The sequence below is a fragment of the Corvus cornix genome, chromosome 8, assembly GCF_000738735.6.
Source record: "Corvus cornix cornix isolate S_Up_H32 chromosome 8, ASM73873v5, whole genome shotgun sequence".
Lineage (NCBI taxonomy): Eukaryota > Metazoa > Chordata > Aves > Passeriformes > Corvidae > Corvus > Corvus cornix.
The window spans coordinates 22,741,281-22,768,944 of record NC_046338.1 but is presented as its reverse complement, the minus strand read 5'-3'; the positions used below and the strand labels follow the sequence as shown (position 1 = coordinate 22,768,944).

At 39.8% G+C, this 27,664-nt stretch overlaps 1 protein-coding gene across 1 annotated transcript in view; it reads left to right on the top strand.

Annotated features, from left to right (window-relative positions):
* Positions 1-27,664, top strand: part of CRB1 (crumbs cell polarity complex component 1) — a 100,809-nt gene that overhangs the window by 51,880 nt on the left and 21,265 nt on the right. Inside the window, exons 6-11 of the mRNA XM_039555980.1 lie at positions 8,906-9,853; positions 13,321-13,871; positions 14,259-14,424; positions 16,658-17,564; positions 18,808-18,936; positions 21,913-22,039. Coding sequence (XP_039411914.1) covers positions 8,906-9,853; positions 13,321-13,871; positions 14,259-14,424; positions 16,658-17,564; positions 18,808-18,936; positions 21,913-22,039 — 2,828 coding nt within the window. The remainder of the gene's footprint in view (positions 1-8,905; positions 9,854-13,320; positions 13,872-14,258; positions 14,425-16,657; positions 17,565-18,807; positions 18,937-21,912; positions 22,040-27,664) is intronic.

The window sequence follows — 27,664 nt, the reverse complement described above, 5'->3', positions numbered from 1 at the left end:
CTCTGGATATACTTCAGTTCAAATGCACACACATCATCTGTAGGGACAAGCTCATAAATCTACGAAAAATGCAAATCAGATCATTAATGCTTTGCATTTGACAGTCTTGCCACAGTTTTCTAAAAGGTAAAACATGATAAAATCCTGAATTACACATACTCTTTTTACAGGTTATAGAGAACACCAAAATAACCCCATACTGGAAAGCAGAACACCAAATCTCTTTCTTTGTCTTCTAAATATCTGGTCCTGAATCAGGTATAAAATAACAAATTCTCTGAAACCTGCTATTACAATTTCTTCTCTGGATGATGCCCTGACCCTTTGAGTGGAGCACTGGACCAGATGATGACATCTGAGGGTCCCTTTCAACCTAAATTTTTCTATGATTCTGTCCTAATTCTCTGTGTTTTGTGAATTGACTTCTCTGCTCCAGTGCACATGACTGTTTGATTACAAAAAAATAATCTATGGCTGGTTTTTTTCTAAATTGTTTCCAGTCTTTTGTCTCTGGTATTGTTCCAATGGTCTCCTTTCCCCACTCTCAATTGTAGCTCAGATCTCTGTGAAGACTTTATGTATGATCTGCAGAATTTCTTAGCATCCCTCACACATCCTATATAGATCGATAGCCCTACACATGCACTCTGTCCTCTTACTGCCCAGAAATGCCCACGTGTCTGACAAGAATTCTGTCTCAAATGCCAGCGCAAGTATCTTTGGGGGCACCATTGATTCCTGTATTTTTATTTCCTTTTTCCCAGTCACATCTTTCATCTGTTTTGTCTCCAAAATCTTACCTAGTCTTTTTTCCATCACCTTTTTCCATTTTAACCTGTCACACCCTGTGATTATGCTCTCCCTCCTCTCTTCTCCCCTTCCTATCTCATACCACCAACATGGCCATAGCTACAACATGTTTGTGCAGCCAGAAAACTAACTCCAGAAGGATGCTGCCTGGGAAAACCGGGCTGCCACAATTTGATTTTCTTCCTTGCCTCCATCAGTCAAACACAGCAGCAGCTGCCTCATTCACCCATATATAAAGCTGACTCTAGAAGCAGGGAAATGAAAGGAAAATGAGTGCCACGCAGGGACATATTTCACTCTTCAACGAGTTTTTCTTTACTCCAGATTCAGACCCTAATCCCGCAATTGGATCCACATGGCTGGCTGTGTAAATTGAAGCAGGGGCTGGAGGTGCAGGCTCCCAGCAGCAGTGTTGCTGTGCTGCCCTTGCAGGACACAGCCCCTGGCCCTTGCCAGGCAGTGTCCCCTGACCCCGGCCGTGCCGCGCGCGTGGCTGCGCCGGGGCCCTCGTGTCTGCTCGGGCCTGCCTTGTCCCCCCAGCAGCTGGAGCCAAGCTCAGCCCCGACGGCTGGTTCCAATACTTCTAAAATAAAATAAACACACCCAATCTCACTAAACAACTAATCACCTACAGCATGTACATGATTTTCTTCTTCTCGCTTTTTTTTTTTTTCCTCCAAATGAAAACTATTTTAGGTGTGACAAAACATGTGAAACAAGTGGAAAAACATTTCCAAGTACTTTTGGTCTCAGAAAACCTTTACTGATTGACGAGATTAAGGGATTGGGGGTTTTTACCACTTTAAAAAAAATCCATTTTTACTGAAAATTCGAACTAGTCTATGAAACTGGGGGCCAGCAACATTTAAAAAGATTGAATTACAGCATGCCATTCTGAATGTAGCACATTATGAATTCCATATCCCTCAGCTAGAGTGACATATTTAATGATTAAGCCAAGCCACTCAACTCTATTTCTATTTTAATTTTTTTTCCTAGCCAGTATTAACTTTACATGTACATTTCAAATGGCAAGAGGAAAAATAGCAGAATAGTGAATTTGTCTGCAATAAAGGAATAACAAGGTCTTACAACTTTTTGAAATCAGAGTTGTGTGAAAGGTATCATGTGCAAATTAGCCCAATGTTAACAAATGATTTTTATCCTACTATTTTAAAGAATCCTGTTCTCCATGTGCTCCAGCTCTGCTCTGTGTTCTGGCCTTCATTTTACACAAGCTTTTCCTGCCAGGAGAGCAACAGAAATTGCCATGCAAGAGCAGAGCACTGGTCACATTAAGTTCGGTATCGAATGCAAGCCTGTTCTTTACTGAAGAAAAACAGGAGAAAAAAAATCATCCATTTAAATACCCCTCACTTGCTCTACACTGATGTACATAAGAGGAAAACCTCCTTCCTGACCTGCATGGTGACTGATTTATGCCCACAAGTATGGGGTTTAATTACGATGACACAGAGATCGTCAATTTATTTCCTTGCGCTTACTCACTCATGAACATGCATTTCCTCCTTCCAGCAAAAAGTAATTATCTCTTTGCAATTATCTGCACAGATGTGGCAAAGTTAGAATTTTCGTGATTGTGTGCTAAAACCTGGGGCCCTGAAGAATATATGCTCTGCCAGATCTTTCTGCTGGCCTCAGGATTAATGAGTCCCTTGAAGAGAGAGTTGTTTGCACCTGGGGTAGGATTTTATAACAGACATTTCCAAAATTCTAAAATGTAGGCAAAGGAAGTGCTATTTCAAACTCTTTGTCTTCCATAAAGCAATTCTAAAGGGTATCCTACAATCTGTGTTTCTCCAGGGTTTCCTCCTGCTTGCATTTGATACCTGTATGTGCAGGTAATAGTTTGACACACCTACACCTCAATTGCTGGGAATTATTTCATTCAAGGGAGGCCCAAAAACATGGAAAAATAGACTTGGAAGGGACAGACATGCAGGTATCGTTTGGACTGTCAGTGTGTCTAAGGCAGGATCTGCCAGTTTGCATCTCATTACATTTTTGTCTCTAATCCATTTCTAAGGATCCACAATAGAGTTTACGGCTCCCAGTGGGCATCTTACACAAAGGCTTTGTTGTCTTCTTAGCATTAGAAATATTTTCTTACATCCAGGAACAGCCAGTGTGATCTGGATGTTCCTTGTGTGGGTCAAACCTGTGACTTTTTCACCTGATTACTGTGGTCTCAGGGCATAGTTTGCTCTCTTTTTCGTACTGAAACACTCTTACCACGTCCCATTTCCTCTGCTTGTCTTTTGACTGAACAGCCCTACATTTTTAACCTTTTCTCACAAGCCATATTTTGTCAACCTGCAATCATTCTCATTGCTTTCCTCTGAATTGTTACTAATTGATCCAAATCTTCCTTGCAGTGCAGAACTAAAAGTGGACTCGGTGTAACTGAAGCATTGCAGACTGAAACTATTGTTCTACCTGATTGCTGGTTATTCTGGCCTGAGACTGCAGAAACTGAGTGAGCCCTTCCAGAACCGAATACAATATTTTTCAGACCATTTCTCCAATTTCTTATGTTCATCTATAAAGGTCATTTTGTCTGTAACACAATCAAAAGTTTAACTTAACCCTGCTTTATCAGACAACTTATTAGGCAAGCTTTCTCTGCTAACAGCCACATCTTTTATGAAAACACCAACCAGAGCAAAGCCAGGACAATCCCGAACCATAATCAAATCCCAGTTTGACAGGGAATCCCTGACAATTACTTTCTGGGCAGGATGACACAAGTTTTATACCCGCTTTATGGTGGTTTCACATGGAATTTTCTCCTTGGTCAGATTATGAAAATGTTATTAGACACAATATTTGACTGTAATTAGAGTATCTGCTCCTGACAGGTTTGTTCAAACTCCCACCAGTGGTTCTGGCACGGCTTTGAGTTTGCTGAATACCCTGCTCGGGGGCTCCCCTGTCCCACTGTGCTACCAGCCCCATGTTGTCACTGAGCTGTAATAGTGGATGTCTGTCCCCCCCTGTTGACTCTGTGTCTGCTCATAACCTTCCCTCAGAGTCCCATTGTCACAGTCACACTGCAAAAGGAATGACAGTTACTGAGAACCTCCAGCTTCTTCTCGCAGAGTTCCAAATAAGGTGCACGGTAAACATCAAACTGTAGCACGAGACATCTGAGTATCACTACTAGTCAAGTGCATTCACACTAACTTATCAAACCGAACTTTATTTTGTTTAAAGCTTTCTTTCTTACATTTCCAAAAGTCTGAGTTACATTCTTGATATATCTCACGATATTTAAACATATTATAGGAAAACTCACTCAATGCCTGTGTCAGAAGCTGGAAGAAGCAGCAGCTCTCTGAGCATCTCCATAAAAACAGTGGTGAACTGTAGATTAAATGAATCCAAAATTGTGTTCTGTGTATAAGTCTTTTGATGAACCTAAACACAAATGTGACACAAGGTCAGTAATTTCCTAATTAGTGAATAAATGAGTTGAGGGAGAAGAAGGAAGTGATAAACATAAGTGACAAAAATAATGTCTGCTGCTAAAATTATCACAGAAATAAGTAGTTAAATCTCCTGAACTCTATTTCCCCCTCATTAAATTTGGTCTAAATCAAAATGTCTTGCTCAAGAGCTGAAGAAAAAATATGTTTTAGTAAATAATTTTTTTCCTGTCTTTAGCACGCTCAAAAATCTAGAGACACAGACTGTCATTAAGTAGCGAGACCAAATGGAACAAAAATACTTTACAAAATAAGGAAACAAGATTAAATTTTACGTCTTTTCTATCTGCTTATTGAGATGTTTCTCTGAATGACAGTTTCTCTGAATGACAGTGACCATGAAAGAGTTGATCTGGATTAGCAAACCTTTTGAAAGGAAAAAAAGTCTTAGCAAACAACATCTTGTAGAACAACAAAAGCGACCAATCAGTTTTGAGCAGATCCTAATGATATGCATTTCTGTGAAACACAAACAACATTCAGTGTGAGCACGAACTTGGAGTAAAAAGAATTTAAATAGGATACATATCTATTGTGTAAGCAGTTTATTGGGTCTTACTTTAAGCCTTGTTGATCTGGCTTGGGCAAAATACACTATCAGACTACACCAGCAGGTACAGAAGTGGAGCAAGCTAATCCTGGAAAGGAAGCCTTTACACTAAGAACTGTTGTGAATTTTACAGAAGTTTGCTCTGTGGACTGCTTAAGTGCTAAACGATCTTTTTCTTTCGGAAACTTTCCTGTGGAAAAAGATGGTTGCAACTAGGATACAAGTTTACATCATTTTAATGACAATGTTTACAGGTAAATATTCTCTTTTTGTGAATTTGTATGTGCACTCAGACTGTATTGAACATGTAGCACCTATCCAGGTTGCTTGCCTGTAGTTTCTTGATATTTATTTAGTGTCAGGGGACTGGAAAGGCAGAAGGCTGTAAGCAGATTTCTAACCAAAGGTGTGTCTCAAAAGTGCAATTTAAATAATAGTTTTATAATTATTTAATCAGAATGAAAAACAATGGCATTCAGCAGAATTATGCTTGAATAATTGCTTTTGTCATCCTGCTTCTGCAGGAAACCTTTGCTGCTAAATTTGAAAAAGGGAGTTTAATTAAGAGGTTTACAGTTAGAAAATAGCCACCATATAGTAATAATGTGTAAGTGAAAAAAGGAGACAGATGAGTGATGCTATCAAACTGAGTCAAAGGAACAGTTTAATCTGTGTTTTGAAAAAAACCTTCACAGGTGGGAAAAGTCATCATCTTAATTATTCATAATTATCTGAAATTTTATGTCAGTGTGTAATATTTAGAAGGGAAAATGCTGCATGATTCTACTTTTATTTTTCCTTTAAAAACACAGATATGCTTAGCTGAGCTAATGCATGTAACCACTGAAAAAAAATCATTGCCTTTGCACTTCTTTTGGTATGTTGTAAATCTTTTGAGAATACTTTTTTTACATGCTAACTTGAGCTATTTGAACTGCTTATACAGTTCTATAAATATGGACTAATCCTTTTATCTAGAGTGCTTTTATCTTGACTGACAATGGTCTTTGCTTGTATAGAAATTGGCAGATAACAAGCAATATCAACACCACTTGCAAGAACAGCTGATTTATTTGTTCTTGATATGAAAAAAGTGACTTGTAATTTGTCTTGTGGTGTGACCTATATTTGTTTGTGCTAATCATATTATGAAATAGTAAGCCTATATATATAAGTGCATACATGTGTGAATATCTATATGCACAACTCGATAAAATAATTATTTTGCAATGTATTTTTAATGTCATTACTTAAAATATAAGCATTGTATTGAGACACTGAAATTACTATGAAATTCATGTATTTAAGTTGCTCTATCAGAGTCACTTTATATTTAATAACTGATATTATTCATTTTCTATAGGCAAAGAACACACTAATAATAATAATATGTGTACTTCCTCATAAAAGTGATTTTATTTCTTTGTTGGACATTGATGATTTCTTTTATCAAATGTCTTATCTGAATTTAAAGATAGAAATAGATATGATTTCCAAAAAAAGTTTAGCATTCTCATGAAATTATTTTGTTAATTTTATGTCTTATCTGATGAAGTAGAGAACAACACAGGTACTAAAGAATGTTGTAAAGTTAAATGCATCTGAATCATCCTTTCCACAGGCAAGTCACCATTGCAAAGTGAGACTCAGACCACAAGTTACAAGGCAAAGGGAATGTCTGGCAGGTGCTGTGGGACAATAAAGTAACACACAGAGAGTCACCACACCCTGATGAAAATGCAACAGCTAAGGACCTAGCCATTCACAATGCTGATTGTTTTATGAAAGGTTTCACAGGGGCTCCCAGTCTATAAATCCTTAAGCATCGTCTGTCCACTCTGAAGCCCTGTGACAAAGCTAAGCACAACCTGATCCAACTGCTTGTTGGACTAATTTTTATCTCTGACACAAAAATCTGAAGAGACCTGCATTTCTACAGCCATCATATTAAGACTGAGTTGTACAAAAGACCTGAGGACACATTGTTCTCAATGTCAAAGCAGGGAAGGGAGCAGTATCAGGCAGGAGATGTACTAAAACATTGACCAAAACAGGACATAGCTCACAGTAACTTCACTTTTCATATACCAGAATAGCAAAAGCAGGACAAGTTACTAACACTGAAATTACCACAAACTGGACAAAGCAGACATGGCTCTGGCCCCCAGTCAGGAACGGTTTCGGAACTGCACTTCTCTTGGAGAAAGTCAGCCCCAATGAGTTGTATTTCTGCCAGATGCCACTACCCATTAAGGTATACACAGACATCTCTCATTGGAATAAAGATGAGCCTGGCTGGGAAACTGAGAGAGACTGCTGCAGTAAAACCCCACTGCCAGGCCAGGGACATGGCACTAGCTGTGCTCGGTAGTCTGAAGCTTCAAGTGGAGAGTCAGTGTATGCTTTAATTGAGGAGGGATGGGTGAGTTGGATCACTGCAGAGAGAGTCTTCTGTGTACCTGCTATGATCACTTCACTCTGGCTGATCTTTGAAACAAATCTCTCCCAGTTCTCAGTTCCCTCCTGGCTCTCCTCTACTTACCACTCCCCAAGATGGGTCCAGTTACAGCTGTGATTGAATGAAGTGGACAGGCAAGGAATTAGCCTGGGTAACTACACTTATCTACTGCTATTTGAAGCAATTCGTTGTGGCTGAATGCTGCTCTGTAATTTTCCATGAGAAATGGCTGTTTTGTTATAGAAATAAAGCTCAATGCGAATTTGTACATGAATGTAAGTGTAGTGCCTGGTACACTCAGCTGCCACTCCATGAACCTCAGCACATCACATTACCTGATTTACAGGCAGCAGTTTTGCTGTGGGGATGGATGAAATATTATCTATTTAATTTGTGCTGATGATACTAATTTGAAAACTAACTGCAAAGTGTTTCTCATTTTTCTCTAAGATAACTATGAAGGGAAGTGAAAATGTTAAGAGTTTTACTTAGCATGAGTTATCAAACAGGTATTTGGATATTTTGGCTGCTTCCAAGAGAGATGAGAAACAGATTTTCCCTGATCCACTGAATGTATATCGGTCACTGGGTTGCTCAAGGGAGAAGTTACTGTAATTACCACTTTATAGATGAACAACAGTGCAGAGGGATAAACAGATTAGTTTTACAAGAGGAACAGATTTGTTTTTCTTTGTGAAGTGTGATGCAGCAGACTCACTTAGGCCACATCTCTCAAATTACAGCAGAGTTGAGATGAGGAGTTCTCCTTTTACCAGATATACCAGAAGCCAAGCATTATATGGAAGAAGAGGAAATATGAGACTGTATTGATAATCTCCTGCAGAAGTGCTCTCATCACCAATCAACCTCTGAGGCATTTGAGAAAATATTCATTTCGTCTTTTCTTGCTTTATATTTTGTATAGAGAGAGGTTAAAAGTTCCCCTGTAGTACATACTTTTTACAGTACATACATTTTGCAGGCATGTTCAGCCACTTGTCCGCCTGACCCACCGTGTCTTGTGACTCTCACTTGAAGACTGTTGCTCCAAGATGTTTCATATGGGACCAGGAATAATAGTCTGGAGTTCTTACACTGTTTGAATGAACATGAAAAAGAAGGAAAGACCAGCAGATCATACTCCAGCACACAACCATACTATATTATGGATAGGAATTAAGCAACAATTTTTGGGTTTTTTGTATGGGACAAACAATTCCATTCTGCACAAAGCATTCTGAATTTCTACCACGGGATATGTGGGAAACAATTTCTTGATCTCATCTGATGATGTTTATCTTAATTTCATCACATTAGCCATATCAAAACTGTCCCTTTGTTTGGTTCTTTTCTCCAAAACGTGGTTATCACTAAGGTGCTTATATAATGCTTTGCACAAGGAAACCATGACAAGTACGTGGCAATTTTATATTTAATGTATTTTTTTTTACTTGTCCATCATCTATTTATCAAGGCATTCCCGTCTAATAAAAGATAATTTAATAAAACACATTGTTTAAAGTGTTATTTTGGGCTCCAGTTATTCAAACCAGAATGCCTAATTCTTTGTTTCTTCTTCAGGTACTCACTGTGATGAAGACGTCAATGAATGTTACACGAACCCTTGCCAAAATGGTGGGATCTGTGAGAATTTTCCTGGAAATTACACTTGCCATTGCCCACCTGCAGACAAAGAAGGGATTTTTTATGGTGGCTGGAACTGTACAGAAGTTTTACATGGCTGTACTGATCATCAATGCCAAAACAATGGAATATGTATCCCACATTTAAAAAACGGCCAACACGGATTCAGCTGCATATGTTCACCTGGGTATACTGGAATGCACTGTGAAACCATAACGACGTTTTCTTTTCAAGGAAACAGTTTCCTTTTGTTGAAGAATCCCCTGACCCATAAAAAGGATTTTTTCTATAATATAAACCTGAGGTTTCAAACTGTGCAACCCACAGCTTTTCTGTTTCACCGAGGGGAGAAAGATACATTTGCAAAGTTGGAGTTACTGAATGGCTACTTACACTTATCCGTGCAAGTCAATAATCAGCCACAGGCTCTTTTGCGTATCCCACACAATGTCAGTGATGGAGAATGGCATTCAGTGGAGGTAACCTTGGCAAGAGCTGTTATTCTTAATTTGCTTGACAGCTCTTGTGTAGAATCGTGTCTCAATAAAACATCTGCTAAGATAGATAACGAGCCGGTGATGTTCGCGTTTCAGAGCACGTTTTTGGGCGGCTTACCAGTGGGGAACAGCAACCCTCTACAGAACACCTTTAATACACATTCTACACCTTCATTTGTAGGCTGTCTCCAGGATATTGAGATAGACTTGAATGTTATTACTCCAGAGAATGTATCATCTGGGTCATCTTTAAATGTCAGGACAGGATGTGCTAGAAAGGACTGGTGTGACCCCCACCCATGCCAGAACAGGGGACGCTGCATCAACCTGTGGCTGAGCTACCGCTGTGACTGCTACCGGCCCTACACAGGGCCAGGCTGTGCAACAGGTAAGGGAGTGCTGCTGGCACTTGTGTTTTAAGTGCCTGCTGAAAACATGGCCATAAACAACCCCGTTTACCTGGCGGTGAAACGGCACGTCCCTTAGGATCTCTGGAGCTTAATGTCAAGTGGTAAGCCAGTGCAAGAGGTTAGTAGTGGCACACCTTTGTTATTTTCTAGTTGCTTCCCCAGGAAGACTGCTTTTCAGCCTGACAAAAAAAAGAGTCGGGCTAAACTGGTGGATTCCACTCCTCTTGTTTTAAAATCTTCTCAGTGCTCTTAGCACTCCATAAACTCTGAAAAACTGTAGTTCACTGGAGGTTATCCATGCTGTGTAAAATTTAGAAAGCAAGCAACTCGCTTGAAGTTTAAGACTTAATTTTCAAAGCATTCTTTGAAAATTTTGTCCTCAAGCTCTCTAGGCTTTTATAAAGAGAGTCATTTAAGGCAATGAAGGCAAGAAAAAGTACTGCAAGTTAAAAAAAGACAGATTCCAATTTTAAAAAAATGAATGAGATTATACTCTTAGCTTAATCTGATTAGCCTAAGGGGCAGGCAGGGCTTCAGCAGCTGGAAACAAGGCCCATTCACCCTTCAGCTGGTCCCAAGGCAGGGCTGGACAATCCCCCAGCTCAGGCTGCTGTTTCCAGAGAGCTGTGTGGGGACCAGAGGGAAACACGTCCGTGTCTGAGTGAGCAGAAAGAGCTCGTCTCAGCAAACAGCCCCTATGGCAGTGGTGAGCAGGAACATAAAAGCTGCAGATGCCTGTAGCACTGTCCCTGCTACAAATGACCTTTGCAAGTGCAGGCGGGGGCAAAGTGGAAGGATAACAGGAGGTCCCTGCCCAGCTCCCTGCTGTAGTGCATCTGCTGGGTGAAGCCCCCTAGAGCTGTAAATACAGCAACCCTCAGCAATGCTTTAGGGGAGCTCTGCAACCCTTCCCCAGGCAAAGTCTGAGGGATCTCAAAGAAGCAGTTTTGTATGAGAAAATTGCGCAGGACTAAGTCTTCGTGCTGTGCCCTTGCCTCTGCCTCCCTCATCCACACATGGTCAGCAGAGCAATGTTTAGGGAGCAAGAAATACATACACGTGTACATACATATGTATATTTATGTAGATGTATTTGCCAAGTGGACTGGAAAAAGTTAGGCACAGCAGCAGAGCTTAGGTCAGATTGGAATGGACAGATCCTAAATTTGTGTAAACTGGCATGGGTGCAGTGAAGCTCCATTGATTGACATCAGCTGAACAACTGGCCTCAGGGGTTACTGAATGCATTGCTGCAGAAAGCTGGGGCTTCACATACATTTCAAATGTTCAAATACAATTTCACTTTGCATGCTCTACCCAATACTTATCAATACCTTTAAATAGTTTTTCCTTTTGGTTTTATTGCAAAATGACAGAGTCTGAGAGGTAATTGTAACAGACTTCTTTGAAGTGTAGCTGTAATTTATCCAAAGATTTGGAAGGCAACTTTGGGGTATAGGACAACATCTGGCAAATATGTTTGCCTCCTTATATGAAGCAAAATTAAAACCAGTCAGGGCCAGGAGCAGCTTATACTGGCATTAGAACTCTTGAGAATGATTAGAAAGCACTTTTTTTTTTTTTTTTTGCTGCTGACCACAATATTCCTTGCTAATCATGGCACCGTGCCGTTTTGGTACATAGGTCCTAGATATGTCCCACATGTAAAAGACTGTGGCAGGTTTCTAAAGAGGCAGAGTGGGCGAGATTTGTGGTAAAGGATAACATAAGAAATGCTGGTGTCTTTCTGAAGAAAAGTTGCTGCCAAGTATTTAATTGACAAGAGGCAATATTTTCTCTACATATACAAAATAACAAACAGATGTTGACTCATTTTGATCAACATCCAGATGTTGTGACCCAAGAGGTTAATATTGACCAAGGTGATGCTAGTCATCTCATCAAACAGATCAGACTGACGATATATGTGTATATTTATTTATAGAGAGGAATGTGACAAGGTAATTGTAAACATGAAATACCTTTTTGAAGATCAATGCTTCTTTCTAATACTGCAGTTGTGGAATCTTCATTCCAGCAGAATTTTTCTTTTTACCCTCATGAAAAAAGTGCCTCAGTCTCTAGTACCACCTTAAGAAAAGATATAACTTAAACAGACTTAATGCCTCAAAACACCGATTTCAGCAAATAATTATTTCTACATACAAGAGTTTTAACAAGGTAGATGTAGATATATAGGTAATCTTATTCATAGAAATAAACTGTTTCAAATCAAATTAAGAAATTGTCTGTTTAGGAACAAATATGGGATTTATTCCTGTTGCTAAATAATATGACCATACCACATAGCAGTGCAGTGTGGTTATTAAGGGTCTGTTGGGGCTTCATGGTCAGTCCCTTATTTTCATCACTTTTTAGTGCAGTCATAAAAAAAGGTAGTTCTGCAGGCAGAAAGCTGGCCTATGGCATCCCACTCCAGGAGTTTTACTGCACAACAGAGGACTGAATCTTTAGCTATGTGAGCATTTTAAAAAAGCTTGGTTTATTCTTTCCATGAATTTGATATATTAAAAATAGGTCCTGAAACTGTTTAGGCAGGAAGTCTGTAATACTGAGGACAAGATCACAAAACTTATGGTGTAAAAATAGAAACGCTTTGTTGTTCTTTAATGAGATGATTCATCAGAATAAAATACAGTTCTGGCTACATACTTTGTATCCTTAAAAGACTGAAAATCATTACTGAAAAAAAGAGGTAAAGGACAGACAGCTGGTTTTGGTTTAATCATTTTAATTGATAAGCACAAAGAAAAAAAAAACTTACTCAATCCTGGATCATGTTTCTCCCCAGCACTGTGGCAGCTCAGGGACTGAGCAGGATTCATGACTGGATACAAGTTGTTGTAGGTGAGGACATTTTGAGCCCCAGCAACAAAAAGTCTGTCAGAGAACTGGGGAGCCCAAGCAGCACCACACAGGTGATCTATTCACACCAGAGGGGTTTGCCCAGCATCTGTCTGCAACTGGAATCTGTGCAAAAAATATCACAAAATACCAGAATTGCATTAACTTCCATGGTCATCAGAGGATCAAAGAAGCTAGGTTCTTTCCAAAATGATCTTTCTGAGGGCCAGTGCAGGAAAGTGTAGAAATATGTCCTTGTTTAACTACTTGTAAACACAGCATTGCACAGAGCATGATAAAGAGGATAAATGTGCCCAAAAATATAACATCTGGTCCTGCACTGGGCCTTAATGCTATGGCCATGGAAGCCAACAGGAATTTCGAAATAGAAGCTATTTACAGCTGGATCAAGTGTTTATTCGTCCATAAATACAAGCACATCTTACTACCATACATAAATATTACCAGAAGTAGTTATTTGATCATTGCACTGCCTCCCTCATCATTTAGCCCTAACTATTTTCTTTTTCTCCCTTCTCTTCTTTTTTTTTTTACCTTTTCCCATATCTCTAACCTCAAGAGTACATTCCAGGCCGGTTTGGATCTGAGGACTCCTCAGGCTATGCTGCTTTTCCTGTTGATTCCACTCAGAATGAGAACCTCATCATATCAATGTTTGTCCGAACACGCAAACCTTCTGGCTTGTTACTGGCTCTGAGAAACAGTACTTACCTCTACATAAGAGTCTATTTGGAAGGTGGGAAACTCACCATGCTAGCTCTAAATTCCATGAAGTTATTAGGGAAATACTCCGTGAACGATGGAAACTTTTACTTAATAACATTAAAAATAGAACCAAATAAGATGGAGTTGTTCCAGTCCTCTCACTACCTAGGCTTTATTTCTACTCCAACACTAACCATCCAAAGTAAGGATATTCTTTACATTGGAGGCCTACCAGATAAGAAAGAAACTGATAGAAATGGCAGGTATTTCAAAGGCTGTATCCAAGATGTACGGGTGAATAACCAGCCACTGGAATTCTTCCCCATCACCAATCCACTGAATTCTCTTATCAACCGAACTCTGATCAACGTCACCCAAGGCTGCACTGGTGACAACCTCTGCAAGGTAAGAATGACATTTTTTAGAGCATTTTTGTGTGCTTATAATGGGGAGTTTATTTTAATTTTTTAGTATGTTCCCACACATTATTTGATTATAATCACAGCTTAGGAAAACATGCAAAAATGATAGAGCAGATATTGTTAAGCTGTGCTACATACAGTGAATATCAGAAGCAAAATCTATTTGCACAGGGGAGATTTAAACTATTTTGAGGTTGAAATAGTTTTTCGCCAATTATTGAACATGCTGAATTGTCGTAATACTGGTCTTTATCATTTTCCATCTGAAATAGAAAGAAAGCTTCTTTTTGCCAAACAGTCCCCCATCCCTAGAGCTGGGAGTCCAACAGCCTTGATTCATACTGAGGTTATCTCTTCTCTTTCCCCATAGTCCAACCCTTGCCACAACGGTGGTGTGTGCTATTCAATCTGGGATGACTTCACTTGCGCGTGCCCCCCTAACACAGTGGGGAAGGCATGTGAGGAAGTTAAATGGTGTGAGCTTGGGCCCTGTCCTCATGAAGCACAATGCCAGCTGGTGCACCAAGGATTTGAATGTAGGTACATTTCAGTTGTTCCAATCATCTTTGGAGATCAGCAGCAATAGACATTTTCAGCAGCATTTCCTTGAAATGAAGTATTTACTGCCTTTAAAGTTCATTCAAATGTTGTTTCTGTATTAAAATAATAGTTATGTCAGTTTAATTAATGTTAATGGGAAGAGTCTGCCCTACCAAACCCAGAAATTCTCACCCAGATGCCCTGACTCAGACACTGAGATTTACAGGACCTTCAGTTTTGACTTACTCAGCCCAACTAGTCAAGGTTGTCCAAGAGATCAGTACATTGCCCTCACACTTCCACTGCAAAGAGGTAAGAGGTGAATCCAGTGGTGGATTAACCTTAGAATGTTCCCTATCCTCCTGAAAAGACAAGCTACATAACTCACACTGCATCATTTGATTTTCTTAAATCTTGAATAGCATTGAAGGAAGTCACCTCACTACCTGCAGTACAGTTGTTCAGGCAGTGTCTTCGAAAGAAGCACCTGCATGCCAGGCAGTCCATTTGGAAACTGATGACCATTAGTTGCCTTAGGATCATTAGCCACCCTGCACATCTTGTTCCTTCTCCACTTCCCTTCTCCTTCTCACCCTGGAGTGGAAATAAAGAAGCAAATAGGTATTTTTAAGAAATTTTTTTTTCTTTTTGCTACCAAAGAAAGCCCTACCAAAGCTGGGTAGGCTTTAAGTCAGCCACTCAGTCTGATGGAATCTGTTAGAATGGCTGACTCTTAGGAATGGGAAGGCTGCTCAACAAAAGATCTCTATCACAGACAGACCAATATGATACTATTTTTGCTCAGATTGTTAGAATCAGCATTGCAGGACGGGTTAAAATTGCAACTGAAATTAAAAAATAGCTCCTTCTCTCAGAGATGTCTTTAATAATAACATCAAAATACATTCTCTCGTAAAATTTGCTATTGCATGTTAGGATAGAACAGAAACACTCAGAGACAGTGAAGTGAAAAGTACCTGCACTGTTTCCTTCTGCTAAACTCAAGTTCATTTACACTTTCAATGACTCAAGGTTATCCCATTTAGATTTCTGTGCTGGTTTATGTGGCAACAGTAGGGTGTTTCCCTAATAGATATTCAAAAATTTCTGCACTACAGAACTGTGTTTTTATCTAGTTGTATTCTTAGCTACAGGATAAAATTCTTGTTGTTCAACACAGGATAACAAAATAAAAGCTTTCCTGGTGAGTGACTTCTCTACCTGGTGTCTTTTGCTTAAAAAAGCTCAGCAGGTTTGTGAGATATTTAAAAAGCAGGAATAATCTTGAAAAATTCTGAATTTCCTTTTAGTATGATTTCCTCTGAGGAAACTTTTTCAATGAAATTAACTAAGACCAGAGGTAGTTCAAAAACCCAGCTTATCTCAGATCTTTCAGAGCTATTTTTTTTTTCTGAAGTACAGACAGAAGACATTCGTTCCTGTCCCTCCTCCCTGCCTATAATCCTCAGAAACCTCAGAACGTTTAAATTTACAGCCCAGTGAGTAAATGCATTTTAGTAGAAACCATGTTAATGAAAGGTGTCAAATACCTTTGTGAAGATGTCCATAAAGCTGCCACAACATTGCCCATCAATTTTCACTCACAGCAGTGTGAGCTGAGAGCTGCTGCCCTCCCAGTCCCACCAGCGTAGGGCTGTGGCAGTGCCTGCCCAGCAGGAGAAGCTGGTTTTAAATGTGACAGGCATGACTCTGCTTACAGGGATTTTGAAGGGGGTTTGCATCAACTGACTTCAATTAAATTCATCCTTTTGCGTTGGTTAGATGAAATTGGGATCCAGTCAAATACTTGATAAAACATCTTAAGACACACCTAAGAAAAAAGGAATTGGGAAGAAATATTCACCCCATCCAGATCTGTCACAGGGAATAACTAGCTGCCCACACTTGGGGAACAAGCATAAAATGAAAAATATATCTTCTTTTGCAATACAGGGATAACAGTAATGTAGAATTGTATATTGGAGTGACAACCTGAGATGATGCAGAGCAGTACACTTTGGATGTCATTATAGCTGATGCTGGTGCTGCCCTGTAATTTCCACAGCCGTGAGAGGCAGACCAGGATAACTGAAACACTGGTGGAATTTGACTGTTATTCAGCAAACCCCAAAGGAGTTATATGGCAGGGAGCATGTGCACTGGAGAGACAGTGCTCCACATGTATTAGTGTAAAACTGGCCCGGTTTCTCAATTGCTGTCTTTGCACAGGTCTTGCTAACGCGGTGTTCAGCGGCCGGAGCAGCGCGGTATTTTACAGAAGCAATGGGAAAATCAGTAGAGACCTCACCAATATCATCTTTGGCTTTCGAACCAGGGACACTGACGTGATCCTGCTGTATGCAGAGAGGGAGCCTGAGTTTGTCGTTATCAGTATCCACAACTCCAAACTCCTGTTTCAGTTGCAAAGTGGCAACAGCTTCTACAGGCTGACCCTTGCGAGTTCAGTGCCTGTGAGTGATGGCAAATGGCACCAAGTGATGGTCTCCATGGTGGAGCCCCTGTCCCAGTCCTCCAGATGGCACATGGATATAGACAACAAGAAAGACACAGTAACCAGCACAGCTGCTGCAGGAAGCCTCAACTTTTTAAGAGAAGAGACAGACATCTATGTGGCTGACAAGGCTTTCGACAGCCTGGATGGCCTGCGAGGGTGTATGAGCACCATAGAAATCAGTGGCATTTATCTCTCATACTTTGAAAATGCTGACATCCCTACTAAAAAACCTCAAGAGGAGCAATTTCTCAAAATATCTGCAAACCCCGCTTTTACTGGGTGTTTGCAGGTAGATTTCTGCAGCTCAGACCCCTGTATGCATGGGGGGATATGTGAAGACTTGTACACTTCCTACCACTGTGTATGTCCCGATGGGTGGACTGGCAGCTACTGTGAAGTCAACATTGATGAGTGCTCTTCAAACCCCTGCATTCATGGGAACTGCACAGATGGGATTTCCTCCTATGGGTGCAGCTGTGAGCCTGGTTACACAGGAGAGAACTGTGAAGAGGACATAGACGAGTGCCATGGCCACCAGTGTGTGAATGGGGCCACTTGCGTTGATGGGGTTAATGGCTACTCCTGCCTGTGTGCTGCTAACTTCACTGGGAGGTTTTGCAGGTACTGTAAACAAGGCTGATCCACATGATTTTGTCAAGTGTCTTCTGAAGGGTTTTTACCTCACTGATGTCTTTGTTTTGAACACAGATGTTTTGCATCTGACTCTATATTAATCATGGCTGTGGAGCCGATGTATGAAGAGTACAGAAAGTTGTACAGATCAATTAGATGTGGACTGAGGCAGTGGAGAGCTGCCAGCTCAGGCAGAGATGAGGCAAGGATTGAAGGAACCAGGCACAGCTCTGCTGCCCTGTTCTCCTGCCAGCATTGGTCCTATGAACTCTCGGATGACAAGATTACAAGCCTTCCAGAGCTTGAAAATACATTTGCTACATCTTCTTTTCAGAAAAAAAAAAAATCTTAAGGTTTTTAAATCACTAAAACTATATTTTATTAGAGCAATGTAGCTCTAGAGCTATAAATAAAAGGAATTCAGAATTGGTAAGAGAAAATAACAGTAGGAAAAGAAGTTGTTTTTCTCCTCACACACAGCATCTTTTCTGGGTTGGTCTTTTCTACCCAGCTTGCTCTCAGTCCAGGTGGCTGCAAACACCACACAGCCCACTTTTCCCATTGCTTCTGACACTGCTCACATGCTGTTTCCTATTCTTTCCAGACTCTCCTCTAGAAAGGCTGCAGGCTCTTCCCTATAAGTGCCCTTCTCTGCACACCCATAAAATTCTCCCCTCTAAGCATGTCCCATTCCTCTCCAAGAAGGCAAAATCCTTCTCCTTCCTCCAGAGGACTCAAATAAATCCAGTCTGCTGCAGCCCAAAGGATGCAAACAGACAATCACCTACATGCTACCCGACTACAGTCTTTTAGGATATAATTACTAAAATTGGCAGGTTTTGTTTATTTTTTCTGAGTAGTGAGGGCATCCTCAGATTTGAAGATGCATTATGGTGGCCCAGTAAAGTCTGTTTTGTACGTTAAGTCTCTCTTTTGAAATCTTATACTAAGTTGTCCAGGTATCACACAGAGCCACATGTAAGCAGAGTGATGTCCATTTTTTTTTTTTAACTGAGAAATGAATCATTAATTTACCAGTATGTATTTGGAGAAGAAAAACTAAATCCATCAAATTAAAAAAAGTTACGCAAAACATGTTCTGGGAGTCTTCAATCTGAGTTCCAGCTGTCCTGTGGGCAATACCCTGCTCCCCTGCTTCAGCTGAGAGAGCACGAGACATCCAGAAAAAAGGCCAGCACAAATAACTGCTGCTGCCTTCTTGTTCTCCCAGATATCGAAGATTACCTTACACAGTTTGTGGGAATGAAGAGAGGAACCTCACCTGCTTCAACTACGGCAACTGCACCGACCTTGACGGCGAGCTGACCTGCGTGTGCCTGCCGGGCTTTCTGGGAGAACGGTGAGAGGCTTTGTCCTGCACATCTTTGGGGAGCACCTGTTCCAAAGGCTGTTCCAAAGAGTCCAGAGGGTAACAGTCAGTCCTCTGGCAGAAATACAAAGGAGCTGTTTAAGTGCAGCAGTTCCTTGCTTGAGTGACTCTGAGGGTCAGAAGTATTGCAGTTTTAGACAAAAATCACGAATTAATGCAGCAAGGCTCAGTCCAATGCAGCACCAGTAATCCAGCCCAAGATACTATTTTTTAAACAGCACTGCATGCCTGTTTGTCTATGCCTTTTTTTGGCTTCTGTGCCAAATTTTCATATGACAAGTTAGAATGTTACCTTTCCATAGGTGGGGACACATAAACACACATATCCTGCTCATATATATAAACCAGCGACATGCTGTGGCACATGAATATGCAAAGCTGTTTCATTTTCACACGTCTGCTGTGACTATACAGTCTATTGCATCACAGGGATGGTAAGAGGTGGCATACCTGGTGGCATGGTATGCCATGCTCTCTTACTGAATGCTGAAGTATGAAAACAGAATTATTGTTTTTAGAAGAGAGTAAGGAATACTTGGCACATGTTACTGTTTAGCCCGAAACAGAGGGACCTTCCTCACAGTGAAATTTGGATCATGTATTCTTGTAACACCACGTAATACTGGCCTTCAAAGGGCTCTGGAGCAGGGAGGGCTGAGAGTCTCGGGGCATCAGGTGCTGTAGAAATTCAGGAAGGCATTGTCCCAGTCATAGTCTGAACAGATAAGGACATTTTGGATGGTGAGACAGGAAATATTGTACATACCCTTGGTGAAACTAGCATTATATCAGAGTATAATATCCAAAAGTTCAACAGGACCAAGCTGTAACACAGAGAAGTTTCCAACAAAAGGTTTTCATTCTCTCAAAAACTTACGAGTCCACTGATTTTGTGGAAGGAGTACAGTAGGCTGTAAAAGACAGATTAAATGAAAATTTCCACCCACTCAATGCACAGTATAGTTGGCAGATACGTTTGAATTGCACTGTTAACAGCCAGGTCGCCTGTGTACCACCTCACAATATTCAACAAGGGGGAAAAGAATACAATAAAATAAGATTTTAAAAAGTAAAAGCGTACTCATAGCCACTTCTGCACTGCGTATATTTCTTGGGACTTCAAGGTAGGAGCAAAGCACTTTTTCCTTCTCCCTTCCCCTGCCAGCCAACGTGCTAACTACAGCTATGGGAGTGAGCCGTCCTTCCATCCATCCCACTGGCTGGCAGTAATCTCTGGTTTATGGTTCCCAAGGCTCTCGTATCGAGCAGCAGCCCTGTGCCCGGCGAGCTGCACGTTAACTGCCTGTGGCAGCAGGCACTCTTCTCCAGGGTCTGAAATGCACCATTTGGCCTCTGTTCCTCCAGGCTGCCAAACCATAAACCAGCAGTACTTCCATGCTTGGAGGTCTCACTAGATCAAATGAGACCATTTCACCCCTTCTTTTTTTTTTTTTTTTTCAGAGCAAATTCAAATATATCTGTTAATAAGAAAATTGAAACCAAAGCCCTTTGTATATTTATGTATTAGATTGATAAGCAGGCATTTTCCTTTAAGGCAATATTTCATCCCTCAGAAAGCCACCAGTGCACATCTGCTGAGAAATAGAGAAAACAACATCCTTCTATGCCAATCAACTGACTTGGGATCACACATAAAAACAAAGCCCAGTGAACTTAATAGCAGCTGGAGAGGGAAATGTGGGAAGATCACTCTCCATAAAAGAAGATAGAGCTCTCTCTCAAAAACAAATTCGTCATTCAATTCAGGCTGGAACTTTCAAAATTATGTAAAGGGAGTCAGGTTTTTAAGTGTTCCTGAAACTCACTTGGATTCAGGTACCTGATTCCCTGGAAGATTTGAGGGGTTTTTGGCTTTTTTTTTTTTATTTGTATAGGTAATTTCAAAGCTATACAATTTTTGCATATTGGATAAATACCTTAGCTCTTTGAAGTATATTAATAAATTTATCATTTAAGGAAGACATTGAAAGATGTTTAGATCAATTGAGTAAAAGTGTTTAATAGAAATAAATAGTCTTCTCTGATGCAAGATTAAAATTTTATTGCTTGGTTATGAATATGATTGAACAAAACAATTCCTTATAATTCAGAGATAATTTTTCACATTCTTCTCCAAGTATAAACCTGCATTTTTACTTGGAAAAATTAGGATTAACTGTTAGCATTATTTGATAAAAGGGAGCAGGGAATTAAAAGAGAACATTGTCAGAGCTGAAAAATCACCAAATCGTTAGTAGTTTTCAGACAATCTTACACCATCATTTTCCATTGGCTGCCTTGAGAAATTACAACTCAAATTTCTTTTACCACCAGAATTAACTCAAAAACATTTAGCAGTATGTATTAAGGCTTATAACACTTTTCCTGCACTGCTCTTACCACTCTTGGGGCCCATCTCAGTGAGACTGGACAGGAAGTTGTGCTGGGATCTATTGGCATTCCAAATTGAGGGAAGAAAATAAAAGGGTTAAAAAAAACCCAGAAAAGCAGGTGAATATTTCCAGAAGCACTCAGCTGGGAAAAACATGCATTTTTTTGACTGATATCCAGATTGCTGAGAAGGAAAATGTGCTCTCAGCTTCTTAGAACAATGAAAAGGACAAGCAAGCTGTCAGCAGGACTTGCACCAGAGCTCGCTCTAAACTCATGCAAGAACTTTCACTGCACCTTGCTAAGCACCATTAACCATGAAGTGCTTTACAGGGATGAAATTGCCTGCTTAACTATCTGTGTTTGAAAATCATACAGGAAGTTCAGGATTTGAGTGGGGCTAATCAGCTAGTTAATAAAACCATAAACACGTATGGAAATGTGCCCAGTGCATCTTCCTCTCCCTCCCCACAAAGCTTCTGAATTAAAAATGTGCCTGTTTGACACATTTGATGCCTGGTTTCAGAGGCTGACTGTTTGCAGTCTTTCCCCCAGGTGTGAGAAGGACATTGATGAGTGCAGCTCTGACCCGTGTCTGAATGGGGGCCTCTGCCAGAACCTCCTCAACAAGTTCCACTGCCTGTGCGACGTGAACTACGCTGGCGACCGCTGTGAGATCGATGTAAGCGACCTCTCCTTTTTTGTCTCTTTGCTCTTGTGGCAGAATCTCTTTCAGCTTCTCTCCTATCTCATTCTACGAATGGATGATGAGCCAGCAGTTGAGTGGGGTGATCAGGAAGACTATTGAGCAGTCTTGAAACTTCTGTGTTTTACTGCAGCAGAAGATGCCTTGGCTAACCAGCTTAGCAAAGCAATACAAGTATCAGAGTTTTAAAACTTGTTTTATATTTCTTCGAATGGTTTTTCTATGAATCTCTTTGGATCTGGTTTAGTTAATTGATTTAGTTTTAGAACAAATGCTAGCAGATGTTAAAGAGTGTTTCGCCCCACCTCCACCAGAGCATTTCACCACACGGACACTGCCAGTGGGTGACAGTGGGACAACTAACAGGCAACACAGCTGTCACATTTACTGAGGGTGGCATTCAAACCCTACTGCAATGAGTGGCAAAGACCCACTGCCTTCAATAAGTCTAATCTTAAATTAAATCTTTCAGGTGGTCACTACCTTTGCATCACACACCATGTTCATTGCTGTTCCTTTGGCAGTTAGGCCTCACACCTGTGAAATCATGCAGGCTATTTTTGGGTAATTAGGTAATGGTTTGGATTAGCAATTCACAACATGCTGAGGAGGCTCCCACATCCATTTGAATTAGTGTCAATCCTGCACTGATATCACTAATCCTGATCCTCTGCTCCAATAGCCTCTACACCTCCAATGTACTATCTTGAGAACAAATACAACCATCTTAATCTTTACCAGCATTTCCCCTTTCAAGAAAGGCCCAGTAAGTATCTCAGATTTGAAAGTCACAGATTTGTTGTTTGTTTAAAGATTTCTGTAACTTCAAGTAAACCTGTGTTATTTATTAGTAGATCAGTGTCATCAGACAAAAAAAAAAAAAGGATTTTTCCTTCGTAGGAAGCAAGTGAAGTAATTGGGTCGGTTGTTCATGGATTCTTAAAAGAATGAAAATAAGGGACCTGAAAATTATGAGCACCAGGAAATTTAACAAAAAATTTTTAGCAAAGTATCTTTGTAGTTGCCTTTGAGAGTGAAGACAGAACTGAAATACAGTGCTAAATACTAAACATTCGTAAAAAGTGAGCGGTTTTTGGTTTTTTTAACCATTCTTTAAGGCAAAAATCCCATTTATGAATGGTGAAATAATTTATTTGGACATTCATTATTATATTTGCATAGATTCTCTATCTATGGTCCTTGAGAGAGGATTCAAAAGAGTAAGAGTGTAGGGGGTGGTGTTTTGTTATTCAGCTGTATGGCAGGTAGCAGAGTTATAGGAAGGACTAACACCAGACTGGGAGGTTTACTGACTACAGAGGGAAAAAATGGTCTTTTGGAGATGTCCTTGAAACCACTGATATAATTTTCCCTCACTTCAAACCTGACCCTGTTCCTTCATCAGTCCTCCCCAACTCGCTGTGGGTTGGACCTGATGCATTCAGGAAAAGCAAATCCCACCTTTAAATCTCCAGTGACATTAGGACACCCTGAAATGTGTGCAAGTGAGATGCTTAGCTTTCTGTTTTGCCACAACAGGATATGGCAGAGGCCCCTGATAGTGGATCAGGACTATTTTTTCTTGTCTGCCTTTATAAATGCCCCCAAGTCTGTTATTTTTCTGAGTACCGTTCAGCGCACAAATGCAGCAACATTCGTGCTATTAAAACCCTCCTCCTATTTTAGGGGGGAGAAAAAGAACGAAACAAACTTTTGCACATTTGTGGAAAAAATCATGATTCATCCTTGTCACAAATTCCTGTTGCTAGCATCTGCCTTAGTATGAAAATTAAGCACAGTAAATTTACCTATAAGAATTGTACACAAGAATAATTCCTTTTCTGTCTTTATCATATCTGAAAAGTGATTAGGGCAATTTTTTTGTTAAAATCTTATTAAAAATCATTATAAATAATGTTTATATATATATATATATAAAAAATATATAAATTCAGCAAAAAAATTGTTTCCTCTTTGTAAGCAATCAATAAACACTGAATGGGAATGCATTGGAGATGCAATTAATGTAGCAGTGTCAGAACCAAAACTATATATTCTATCAGATGTAGGTTTACTTATCTTATTGGCAATCACATGTAATACTGGGAATTATAGAACGCAGGCAAAGAGAAAAAACCAAAACCAGACTGCATTTTAAATATTTCTTTTTCCAGTGAAGATACGGTTTTGGAAAATTGCTTTCATGTGGGGAAATTTAAAATAATAACGTATTGTGTTGGGAATTTTATTCCAAACTGTAACCTTTCGTTTAATCATAACAAAAAACATTCCTCAGTTCAGTATTATTGAAATGAAAAATGAAAAATTAATCACAAAACTTGAAATAAAAACTGTCCTATTTCAGAATGCTAACTAAAGGCAAAGAAATAAGAAATCTTAAAAATTCAAATGAAAAAAACCCCTACTGCTACTAACCAAAGCTGTTCAAACAATTTTTTTTTTCTTAAATAATTATAATTAAGAAAATAATGAAGTTTGGCCTGGTTTTATTTTCTCACTGGGTTTAGTTCAGCTTCCACGTAACTAAATTGAACTCTTAGGTACTTTATAGAACATGCACTACAGGACACACTGTAGCAAAGATTTCATCATGGTATTAATATTGAAGAAAGGTAGAAAGCAATAAATGTAATCACAGTATGTCTGGCATTAGACCTATATCCAAAATGTGAAAACAAAAAGAATGCATTTGTCTAGAGATTCCAATACTCTTTCTATTCCATACTAGAAACTTGATATGAGTGTTTATACAATATTAAATACAGGTTTTATATGAATTTATAGCAATACATAAGGTTTAAACTAAACTGTATTAGCAGGGCATCAGTTCACTCTTTCTTTTACTGAAAACTCTCACCTGTAATTGAATTCTTTCCTTCCTCTAATGCCTTGTCATCATGAAACATCCCCTGGCCTCAGAAATGCTGCTCTTCTCCTCTTTGTACTTCTGTATCCTCAACTGCATTGTGCACGTGTACATAAATTTCCTACCTTTATACACAAAATAAACCTTCTGCCTTTGTCTCTTTATGTCTGCTCCTCATTTCCTGCTGATGGCTCTGTTCATTTGCTTTCAGTGTGCCATGTTTTCTGAACACTTCACAGGAAGACCACACACCAACCAAGGTTGCTTCATCCCAGGGTTTTCCAGGAGTTCTGGCAGGGCAGGGCCAGGCAGGTGCTTCCCACTGAAGCTCTTCAACCACTCCAACCGCCCCAGGCACAGTGCTGCAGACTTGATATTTCTAGTTTTAAAAGCTAAAAAATAAATAAACAAATGCCAGATTAACTTAAATCATTTTCTTATCTATATTTTTTTTCAAGAGCTGCAGGTGTCAGACAAGTAAAGGGAAACGTATAGAAGCAAACATTAAAAAATAGCTGGATGAATAATGACACTAAGCACTAATCTTTTTGTAAATACATCCAATTGTTAAGATTTTTTAGAATTCGAGGGGCTGAAAGGCCATTATTCATTAATAAGGTATAAAGCAAGATCTTCACACCTCCCATGTTGCAACTGTGCTGCAAATTTTTTGATAGTTGTTTTGTTTTTAATCAGAAGACAAACCCCCTGCCGAGTTCGTGCTTTTGTGGAAAAGCAGTCTTTATAAAAAAAAGAAACATCAAAACACACTCCTACTAATCTGGGCATTGAGAAGAGGTTGGGAAATCATCATCTCGAGTATACTGGGAATTAGAGGAGGGGTACAAGACACGCAAATGAAAGAAAGCCAAAAAGCAAGGTCGTGGTTTTTGAAGGCGTGGCTTGTGACGCTCCATGTTGGTAATATCTGTAATGGATCCCTCTGTGATACTAAAACTCAAACTGTTTGTCAGATGCCAGCGACTGTCATTCAGAAAGCTGGGTAATGAGAAGTAACAGTGTTTGGGCTTGAGGCAGAATTAAGTTTTCTAAGGGGGAAGACAGCAGTGATGGGTACACTGGAAGGGAGAGCAAAGGGATTTGCATCAGCTGTGGGATGAATGAAAGCAGATTCTTCACTGTGTGTGGAAAATGCACGAGGGGTATTTCACTGAGCATATTTGCTTTATTCACCATTGTTCCTACTTCTGGCCCTTAGAAAAACAGGCTCTGACTGACCCCTCTCTGCATCAGTATCTTATGACAGTTTTAACTACAAAGACCCCATGTGTTTGAGAATTTGAAAATATCCTTGATGTATGCTTATTTAGATTCTCTTACTCCCAGATTACTGAGGAAACTAGATCCAATAATCACTTACTCACTGCACATGACTACAGTACTTTGGTGAACCTGAAAATAGGAAAAAATCTTCTTCAACCTAACAGTGATGAAATAAGATTTCATTCTTTCTTTGCAAATATTTTTTCTGTCCTGACAGCCAGAAGTTCAGCCAAGAGGGCATTTTACTTGTTTCTATTAACTTTCAGCACTTGAACTTACATATTTATATCTTGAGATAGTGATTCTCCCTAAAAATAATGAAACTCTTGTTTGCAATAAATTATTTAAAATTTCTACTTCAAAACCCACAAGGCCTGGTCCTAAGAACTATAACCCTAAAAAGGCAATAAAATAAAAGCTGCAGCCAATCTTCTTCTTGTGTTACTGAGACTTCTATTAGTTGAAATGGATCTCCAGGGAGTAAAGACAAAAGCCAGGGTTGGGTTTTTCATTTTATTTCTTGTTTCAGGAGTGCCCTGAGCCCCATTAGATTGGGAGCACATCCTGCCAGGGCTGTGTCCTGCTGGTGCTGGCAAAAGGCACCGCCTGGCAAACAGCTCCAGCCGAGCTTTGAAATTGTTTTCCTTGAACATTGTCACCAGCAGCACCTTTGGGACAGCACTCCCTCACAAAACACCCCCCCCTCTCCTATTACACGTGTGAATATACATGAGGCTTGAAAATGGAGGTGGATTTCATGTCCCAGAATTAAAGTTCTCCTTGGTTCACAGAGCTGCTGCCATGTGCTGCACCGCTGCTGCTTCCACATTCTCTTCCAGCTGGTACCATTCCATCCTCCTGGGCACAAGGACAAGCATCATGCACTGGAGGTTATGATTCACACTTAATGTCATTAAAAATACACTGATAAGCATGTTGGATATGTTCAATATTGAATCTAAATTCGATAAAACTCTCTCAGGCTTCCATAGCACAGACACAGGGAATTCTGATTGAATCTGCTCTACAGTGATTAGCTAATGTATTCATTAACTGGAAGGGTTAGTAATATGAACGTAGCAAATGATACTTAATTACAATAATTAATGCCTGGTGATTCATGAATAATGCATTCCATAGCTATTTACATATTCATACTTATGAAGCTATTAATGGATAATTATCATTTGACTAAAAGATGTGGACATCAGGAATGTAACAACCACACTGTTTTCCCCCCAATCTCACTGTGGCTTTACCTGTATGCCTTGCTCTTGTACACCTCTATCTTATACCTTTTACACAGAAACATCAACAGGATTTTATTTTTGAGGCCTATAGAGTGATGTGATGGCAAATACAGCCATGCAGGCTAAGTTTTCACTCTGCACCAGTTCTAAGCCAGTGCTCCCATCAGTTTCTGTCTTGAG